At 34.6% G+C, this 10807-nt stretch overlaps 1 protein-coding gene across 1 annotated transcript in view; it reads left to right on the forward strand.

The window, feature by feature from the left end:
• The window catches only part of LOC129138429 (MAM and LDL-receptor class A domain-containing protein 1-like), a 37364-nt gene extending 29693 nt beyond the window's left edge, over positions 1 to 7671 (forward strand). The window contains exons 7-8 of the mRNA XM_054675510.2: positions 6567 to 6687; positions 7596 to 7671. Coding sequence (XP_054531485.1) covers positions 6567 to 6687; positions 7596 to 7597 — 123 coding nt within the window. The 3' untranslated portion in view covers positions 7598 to 7671. The remainder of the gene's footprint in view (positions 1 to 6566; positions 6688 to 7595) is intronic.
• Positions 7672 to 10807: the final 3136 nt, after the last annotated feature.

The raw sequence follows: 10807 nt of genomic DNA on the forward strand, positions 1-10807 counted from the left end.
TTGAGAAGAAAATAGAATGTTCTTTCTAGCAGTAAGTAATTTAGAAATATGAGTTGAAACACATGCCATTTCTGTCTACAGCTGGAAGCTCTCATGGACCCATCAGCATTACTGAAGAGTTTCAGTGAATGCAATTTTTGTTTTCTCTTTAATGTTCTCCTTTTTGGATATAGTAATGGTTTTGCTTTGCAGTGCAAATGGAGACTATCCCTTATTATCTGGGGGCATATTAACTAGTTTGTAGATGGGCAGTGGTTTGGTTAGATTCTGTGATTTGGCTGCAATGGATGTGTGAGGGTTTCTAACCCAGCCCTGCTCCTTCCTCTCCCTTCATCTCCCTGCTGGTGGCTCAGCACCTTGTGTTGCTTTTTCTCTCCAATCAGCCTCAATGCTGAGTTCTTTCGAGGCCTCGGTCACATTGAATTCACCCCAGAGAAGCTAAGACTTTTCCTCTGTGCCTCCCCACTTAATCTGCCTATGAGTTGGCTACAGCACACATTTATTTTGGAAACTACAGATGAGTAAAAGAAAAATAAGGAAAAAACATCCCCTCACATTTCACTCTCAAGAAGCCCATGACAGCCCTATAATATCCAATCAGCAATTTAGAAAATTAAGTTTGGAAAGCAATAAGCTTTTTCAAAATGAGTTTAGAGGCAAAACCCAAGCTGCCCTGAACCACTGTGAGGCCTTTAGGCAGCTGATTTCATGATAGGTTTGATTAAACAGTGCTGCCCCCAATCTCCCAGAGGGTGTCATGTAATAAACACTCTCGGTGTTATGTTACCATTCTCAGCTCTGAGCTGTTCACATTTCAAAACTCATCTGGCCCCAAAGACTTTAGATAAGGAACTGTGGACTTGCATTGATGTTCTGCTGTGAATCAGTCTGGATTTTATACATACACAATATATAAAAATAGATACACTTACACAGATACATACATGGTAATATTTAATCCATGAGTATTGCATATATTTACTATTAAATATTTCTAACTAGTAGTTAAAACAGAGAGAAACAAATACCTAAATACAGCTCAGGATTAACTAATGTTAACATTTTGTTTGCTTATAATGTTAAAGTTTGTTTGCTTATGAAGATGCAACTTTTGTCTTCCTTGTATCTCTCTCCATCCCATTTCTTATCCTCTGCAGAAAAAAAAAAAGATGCTAATATTATGCTGGCTTTAACCTGATTTCTCTGAGTGTATTTTTAAAGATATGAAAATATACATGAGGATTCTAGCTAGGTACAGTTCTACTTTGTTCTTTTATCGACAACAAATGAAAAAGTATTTCTACCTACAAATAGTTAATCTAGCTTTTTAAATATTCAAATATTTAAAGTTTGTCTTCTTGGATATAGGCTAGGATTTAAGATTAGTAGCCTGAATCATTTAAGTGTGACCTTAGTCATAGTCTAGCTTTCAGTTCTACGTGACTAAGCTCTGAACATATTTATACAGTACAGTGTAATCCAGTCCAAATATTGGAAAGAAGAAAGACATCAAATCACGTGACCTCTGTGTTCCCTTTTAGCCATGAAATTCTGATTCAGTGTGGTTCTTTTGATGTCAATTGTAGACAGTATAACAGAATACAGATTGCTTTGGGTTTCATAGCAAATAAGCACCCCTAGTTAGGTAGGGCATTTGCTGTTCCTGCTGGCAAAGAATTAGGTTTACTGTTTTCTCTGTAAGAACAGCAAATTAATGACATTTCAATATTCCCTCTATTTCTTGTGAGAGTTTATTGGAAAAATTTAGGTCAAAGAGTTAATAGTATTTTTCAAATCTGTTTTAACTTGGCCTGCTCACTTGCTATGTTCAGCTTTTCACACAAATAGATTCTTTTAATATTTCTTTTCCCCCCAACTGTTGTGCTGTTTTAGTATCTCAAGGTGGCACTTTTTCTGAGTAGTCCATTGATTTCAAGTTGCTCTACTTTCTTCGAGCTTCCCATTAAAATGTAATTGTATCATATTTTAGATTTCATTTTGAAATGAACCTTTTGTGAAATTTCACACAATGATGGATACCATGTTCTCTCTTTATCGGAGTCAATGATATAAATCAATAACAATTTCCTGACATTATTTGACGATTCAGTGAAGGGTAAGATTCATAACACAAAAGTAAAAGGTGATCGGGTCTCCGTAAAGTTGCTGTGTCCTTGGCCTGCTTAATCTAGAGCTGCATGAAATCTTGTTTCTCCAGACAGCCCTATTCTGCAGCATCCACTAAAGCCCAGTTATCTCTTTATTTCATTAGAGAGATGCAAGATAGTATAATCATTAATGGCTCAGCTTACATATTTTTCTTACTTGACATGTGACATTCAACCAATTACTTCTATTCTCTAATCTTCTGTTTCTTTCACCTTAAAATAAGACGAAAATAGCATCATCTTCACAGGATTAAAACAAGTGAATGTGACTGGCATATAGTAAGTGCTAAATAAAAGGTGGCTGCTGCTCTTATTATTGATACCATCATCATTCTTCAAAAATTAATATATTCCTACTACTCTCTACTCCTTCTTACTATATCTCTATTTTCTCTTGGATTCATATTCATTTTTTGCTCCTGTTATTTTTTTTGAAAACAAGATTTCTATGTTAATTGCGTATTTGTCTGGAAAAGCACCTGAGTTTTGCGCTTGTAAAAAGTAATCACTTGATTATGAACATTTATGAATTTTTGTGGTTCCTAAAAGCAAGAAATTATTTTGTTCATAGAAGGAATAATATAATTGAATAAAACAAAAATCAACAAGATCCCAAAAAATAGTTTTAGAAGAGTGAGTCATCTAATTCAATTTAAAATGTAAATTATTCAATTACCTTGAGAATTTTATCAAATGAGGTTTTCACTCTTCCTCCATCTGTGGTTGAAACAGCTCTTCTGAGTGACCTCTTTCTCACTTACTGATTACCAATTGATGCTGACTGTAGTTCCGAAAGGGAATTGGTCACAACATTTTATATATATATATATATATATATATATATATATATATATATGTGTATATATATATATGTGTATATATACACACACACACATATATATACACACACACATATATATGTGGCTATAGGTGTATATAAATACACACACATATGTGTGTATTTATATACACACATATATATGTGTGTGTGTGTATATATACGTATATACACGTATATACGTATATATACGTGTATATACTTATATATCATATAATATATGATATATATACACATATATGTGATACATATATCATATATACATATATGTATATATCAGTTTGGTTATATATACATATATACACATATATACACATATATACACGTATATACGTATATATATGATATATATCATAATATATGATATATACATATATGTGATATATATATCATATAATATAAGTATATTTACACATATATGTGATATATATATCATATATACATATATGTGTATATATATCAGTTTGGTTATGTATATACATATATACACATATATACACGTACATATATACATATATACACATATATACATATATACACATATATACATATATATATGTATATGTATATGTATATATCAGTTTGGTTAAAACCAGCAATAAAAAATAGGAACAGCCAAGGTGATTTTGAAACCATGAGATGGTCATTATTTACAGGTGTAACAGACATTTTTTGAAGGAAGTAATTGCTTGTATTTTAAAATTCGTATGATTTTAATTAATGGTAGAATTACAATTTCTAATTGTATAATTATGAATTTAACTATGTAGAAGTAAGCAAGCAAAATATAGATGACCTAATATTATTTTTATTTGGCTTTTGAAGTTGGATTTATCTTTCCATTTTAATATGAATATCTAAAGGAACCTGGTGGGTCCCTTCAGGTAAAATAATGTAACCACATTTTAAAGACTACCTCAGGATTTTACTTCACCTCATCCCAGGGCCCACCCATTCCATTCAAATAATGTGAGCGTGTACCTCTTTAGGAGCATAGAGAAGTGCCTCAAACTGTCGTGTTTTTTTTTCTCCAGTTTTCTCTGAGTAGCACAGACCTTCAAATATGATGGTCAACAAATGCTTGTCTAATGAGTCTGAAGAATTAAACATCTATTTTAATTGACATCAATGCAAGATGTATTATAATAATGAATATAGAAAAACTCTTTCAAAAGTTAAGCTGTCCAAAAAAATCACAGTCACTTAATGGTATTAAACACAATATATTTCTAAAGTACAATACTTGTGTATATTTTACCAAGATCCTTCTTCAAAACCTATGTTATTTTCTGCCTCTGGAATGAAGGCTAAATTTCTTAGTTTAAGATTCTACAGAAATCATCTCTAATCAGAATCTTAAAAAAAATTATGTACATCACATTAAATATCAAAAATTGCAAATAAAGCAACAGTCCCTGCTGACCACCCTCATCACCCACCATAGATTTTATCTTGAGTATCTTTAGATACCAGTTTATTTTTACTTCCAGTCCATTTTCTATTTACTTAATATGTATAAATGTACCACATATACTTGGAAATCTAAACCATTGTATGTTTTCAGCCTAAGTAATATTATACTATAATATTTTTCTGTAACTTAATTTTTTTACTCCAAAACACATGTTGAATTTCTTTCCATAATGACACATGGCGATAGATATTATTTTTAACTGGTATAGTATTTCTCACTATTGATTGATTCATTCACATGTAAGTTCTTTCCTGTCATTTGTCATCAAAACCAGCACTGAAATAAACATTCCTGCACAAGCCTTCATGTGTATACCTTTGAGTGTCTCACTAGGATAAATGCCAAGAAATTAACTCAATTTTTATAGTCTATGCAATTTTTCTTTTTAACAAATGCTATCTAGTTTCTCTCCAATTGAGCTGTACCAACTCATGGAATTTTCCTCTCCATCTATTATCTGATTAATTTGTTGTTCTCTTAAAATCTTATACTCCGTTAACACCCATCAACATTTTCTAAACACACCATACACTTTCTCATCTCTGTGTTTTTGCTGCGATTGCTGCCTCAGTTTCTCGAGGTAAAATGTTTTGCCCAACAAAATTTGGTATCATGGAGGCTTACTATTACTTCTTCTCCACCAAATCTTTTCCCAAGCTCTCATTATTGGCAGAAATAATGAAGTGTCTTCTTTGAGTCTCCTAGGATCTTATACTTATTTCTTATTCAGCATTTATGATGTAGGGTAGTGAATGTATCATACGAAATGTAGGAGAGGAAAAGTAATACCGTTTCCTCACTCATCACAAGGGACATGGCTGGAACCCCTATAACAAAAGAGAGGTTAAAAAGAAAAAAAATAACAAATTTATTAACATTTTATGTGACATAGGGGCCTTCAAAAACAAAGGCCTGAAGACCAGGGAAAACTCTCTATGTTTATGCTTAAGTTCAACAATGAATGGACAATCATGAAGAAATACAAATGGACAGAAAGAATATGATCTCATTGTAAAAACTTGGAGAGAACTCAGCAAAGATCTTTATGGGCCTCTCTGTGTAGTGTTTTTTTCATCCAGGTATAGATAGGGTAGGACACCAGTTAAATGAGGTTCTTATGACCTATTTTGAGGAGAAGTAAGCCGGATAATTCCTTTATGGCTGGCTCTCACAAAGGAAAGAGAGGGGAAGGCAGAGAGGGACTCCAAGGTGCTATATTTTGGGACAGCATGTTCTGACTCCAAGGTGTTGTATTTTGAGATTGCATGTTCTGAGCCCTGGCACAAGTAAATTTAATGATCCTGGAGATTGGAGACCCTCCTTGATAGGATAGAAATGTACCTTCTGTCTGTGTCCTGGACTGGTGGTCCACTATGCAGGTTCATAAGATTCCTGGCATAAATTACTTCTTCCTTTCCCTCCTTTCTCTCTCTCTCTCTCTTTTTTTCTTCTTGGAATAACAACATAATATGAGTAATTAACAAGAAAGAAAACAAATTATATCAGTCATTATTCAGCGTCAGAATAAACTAAAATTAAATAGATGTCTCTGAGTGCTTCAGCATATGAATATTATCAACCACTGTATGTGGTTATTGATGTGTGCTTTACTACAGTGAGTATGTTTCTGTGTATGTATATAATATATATTATGTTTGTATGAATGTATATAATATTTAAATATTTTAATATGGAAATAAATCATTGCCTTCAGCACACTGATTACAAATCAATTCATATCTCAATTAAATTGAGTTGTAAGTCACACAGTTGATTACCCCAAAGAGCTCATTATAAGTGCATATGACTCTTAATGGCTCCAATGAGAAGAGAGCCCTTCACTCGTGATGAATGTTACCACTTTAATTGAAACAAGGTTACCTTTGGCATTAAGGTACATAAGACGCTGCCAAAGCAGTTATGGTTTTATAAATTTAAATTAGGATGTTCTGGTCAGAACAGTTTTCTAAAATTAGATTGGAGAATGGGACAGATGTAAATAGCGTTCCTCTACACAAAGAAATATGATTGTGAGACATTACTTTTGTGATGTGTTTTTAACAGTTTTATCTTTCTGTAATTATAGTTAATTTTGGAAGCTACTGTTTTGTCATCAAATGCTACCGTTGCTCTAGATGACATCAGTGTGTCCCAGGAATGTGAAATTTCCTATAAATCACTACCAAGGACCAGTACACAAAGCAAGTGTAAGTTTTCCCTTGTCGTTGTTGCTGTTTTAAACATTGAATTAAACTCTTCTCAGTATCAAAATATAAAATGTATTAGAGTCACGAATACCTAATACAGGGTGTGGATTATATCACCTGTTCTTGAAACCTAAAATATATATATATATATATTTTAAAAGGTAAACAACTGGTCTAGTCCTTAGGCCTCTCTTCCAGTAATATGGAAAATAATCTATGCTTGCAGCTGAAATTATTGCATCCAAATATTTTAATTATAAATATTATGAAAAAATTATAATTATTTTGCATATTTTAAATACACTTTTATAAATATTCACTTCTCCATTAATTTTATTCAGAACTTCAAATGAGCATGTAATAATATTCATATTTCAGGATCACCCAGGAGTTCAAAAAAAGCAAAAAGGTTGTGTTTGGGAAAATGATGTAAGGCCAACCAAAATTTAAAACTGTACCTTAAAATTCTGTGTTTCTATTCAAAATTTAATATTTTCAAATCACAGATGGAGTTTGTCTAATTCTTTGACTAAATTTTTTGGAGAGAATATCAATTACAGGCCAGAATTGTTGCCATAAAAATGGATCTCATATAGTCAACTATGTATTTTAAAACCTAATCATTATTTAGATTCTGGGATCATGTACACATAGAAAGAATTTACACTATACCTTCAGTTACTTTCTCTTTCTAGTACTAATTGATGTTTCTCTCTGACCACTCCTACCCTCAGATCTCAATGAATCTGACAATATTAAAAATGTTTTCTGAAAAGTGTCACACTATATTTTTCTTAATCTGTATCTATGGAAAAGATTTGCATATGAAAATCAGACATACTGTATATTCCTAAGTTATATTTACTTAAACAACATATTTAGTGAGTGCAACAGTTGTATTCTTACAGGAGCTGAATGGACTAATCAAGAAAAATTTGGGTCACATGATTCTGGATTGAGACGATTAAAGAACTTTTAATTAAAGGTCCTTTATTAAAGATATTTTTCATTCAAGAGAGTGTATATTTCTGGGTGCTAACTTATATTGGGTTAACGTGTATTTACTTTGTTCAGAATGTGTATCCTGCATGCATAATAGACCATTCTAAGCTCTGCACATGTGTTCATGCAAGTTTGTGTGTGTGTGCATGTGTGCGCGTGTCTGCCTGTGTGTCTGCATATGTGTGTGTGCATGCCTGTGTGTCCGTGTGTGTGCGTGCATGTGTGCATGTGCGTGTGCATGTGTGTGTGCATGCTTGTCTGTACACATGTGTGTATGATTCTGATAGACACCGAGGAGTGCAGAGCAGCAGATTTAATGATTCATTTAAAGATTCATGAGTTTGGCCAGGCGCGGTGGCTCACACCTGCAATCCTAGCACTTTGGGAGGCTCAGCCGGGCGGATCACTTGAGGTCAGGAGTTGAAGACCTGCCTGGCCAACATGGTGAAACCCTGTCTCTACTAAAAATACAAAAAAATTAGCCAGGGCATGGTGGCGGGCACCTGTAGTCCCAGCTACTCAGGAGGCTGAGGCAGGAGAATGGCGTGAACCCAGGAGGCGGAGCTTGCAGTGAGCCGAGATCGCGCCACTGCACTCAAGCCTGGGTGACAGAGCAAGATTCCTCTCAAAAAAAAAAAAAAAAAAAAAAGATTCACTAGTTTTTAAGGGTTAAACAGGATTACCTTATTTTTGTTGTTTAATTAAAGATTTTCTTTCTCCTAATTAAATACCACATCACCAGAATCATAATAGCTGAAAAGCATTAAAGTTGACATTGAAGAGCATTCTCTTGTAATGTAGTATTTGGAGGTATAGGGGCAGAAAGGTGTGACAAAAACCTTTCCTCACCCATCATAATGGTCACAGCTGACACTCCGAGAATGAAATACAGTTTAATGAGAGAAAAGCATAACAAATTTGTTTATCAAAGTTTTACTTGACACAGGAGCCTTCAGAAATGAAGATGCAAAGACCCAGAGAAAAGCATGTGCTTTATTTTATTTTTTCGTTTTTATTTGTTTTTCAGCCCCTTTTCCTATTTAGAAAACTGTGTATTTATTTTTCTGCTTAGTTTTGCTGAAGAACAAACAGCCATTTTGAAATGTGATCGGACAAAAGGGTATGATCCAATGGTAACAGACTGAGCAGGGAAACTTAGCAAAGCCTCTGTGTTCAGAGTCTCCTTGACTCCTTTGTGTAGAATTTCTTCACCCCTGGGAACAGGAAAGGACCCCTCTAGAATGAGGATCTTGTGACCTAATTTCAGGCAAGATAAGCCAGATAATTTCTTTATGACCAGCGCTCACAAAGAAAGGTCAGGGAAGATCAGAGTGACCTTGCTCCTGGGGTACCTCCCAATCTCCTTCAGTTCAAAGTACTTTGGGGCAGCCTTTCCTGAGCTCTTACCGAGGCAAAAGTGTGGTTAAAGGTTTTAAATCATTACTAAAGTTAACCTTAGCAAAAGTTTTTGAGACACTTGATCTTGCTTACGGAGAATTCTTTTCTTAAATTCACTCAGGATTCATGGATATGTGCATCCATCTGAACACCAGATCAGTTGGATAGATAATATATCTAATTAGGACAAATTACATGAATGATTCCTGAAAGATTAATGGATGTACACAAAGGAAAAAAAGGCGTTTCTTATTGTTTTTGCAAATATGTCCAGTAGACAATTATAGGATCTCATTTGTGGAGTTCAGTATTAGTAATGGGCAGAAGTTTATGGAGAGAAACTGAAAGGAATATTTAAAAATGTGCCATGCTCCATTGACAGTAAATTGTTATATGTATGGAGCAGAATGGCCAAAGGTTTACCCAGACTACCCAGACCCTGTACAGGACTTGAAGTTTTGAAATCTTTAATAGGCATACAAATGGCTGCACCACTTCAAAGCAATCTTAGAGCTGTAGTTTTCTGCTCACAGTCTGCGTGATGAAAATCGCAAGTGCTACTTTGATTTGGCCTTTAATCAAGCTTCTTCTCCTTCAGAATATTTAAAAGCTACTGTTGATGAAATAATTTTACATTCTGTTTATTTGTTAAAGGGAGAGAGCCTGTTTTACGCTCTTAATCTCAATTTTGAAGCCAGATTTGTGCCTGGTGAGGATGCAGGTTGTATTTCATCCAGGAAGATACGCGATTTTCCAACTGAGTGCCCAAAGGGAGCACATGAAACTAATTGCTGTGAGTGCATTACTGACTCCTTCAGCAGATATTTATATGTACATATTTACTCTCTGAACGTAAAGTGCACACTACTCAAGTGAGCATTGTATGATGAAGACAGTCAGAACAGAGACCTCTGCATGATGGAAATGACTTGCCGGTGAGAACAAACCAGATTCTCTTTAAACTAGTGGCGATGAATGAAAACGCCCTGCTAACTTTCAGTTTTGCCCTGTTGGAGAATAACGTTTGAAATATATGCAGGATAGCGCTCAAAACACAAGAGCAAGGATGTATCTAGCCAGTCGTAGAAAAATAAGTAACACATGACACCACTTATATGAGGTATCCATGTAGTCATATTTGCAGAATCAGAGTAAAATTGTGGTAACCAGGTTCTGGGAGGAGAGGAAGTGGAAAATTACTAATCAACAGGCATACATTTTCAGTCAAACAAGATGAATAAGCTCTAGACATCTGCTGTATAACATGGTATCTAAAGTCAATGACAATGTATTGTACACTTAAAAATGTGTTGTGGGGGTAGATCTGGCTGGATGCAGTGGCTTAAGCCTGTAATCCCAGCACTTTGGGAGGCTGAGGCAGGTGGATCACTTGAGGCCAGGAGTTCAAGACCAGCCTGGCCAACATCACAAAACCCCATCTCTACTAAAAATATAAAAATTATCAGGGCATGGTGGCACACACCTGTAATCCCAGCTACTCAGGAGGTGCAGGTTGCAGTGAGCTGAGATCACACCACTGCATTACAGCCTGGGTGACAGAGAGAGACCCTGTCTGCCACCCCCCCATAAAAAAGAGGGTAGATCTTATATTTTCTTATCACAATATATGTATTATAAACATTTATTTATTAAATCATTTTTAACATCATAGTATTCTTATTATCGTAAGCAGTTGCTATTTCAGTACAACTAGCAGTAG

The sequence above is a fragment of the Pan troglodytes genome, chromosome 23 (assembly GCF_028858775.2).
Source record: "Pan troglodytes isolate AG18354 chromosome 23, NHGRI_mPanTro3-v2.0_pri, whole genome shotgun sequence".
Classification (NCBI taxonomy): domain Eukaryota; kingdom Metazoa; phylum Chordata; class Mammalia; order Primates; family Hominidae; genus Pan; species Pan troglodytes.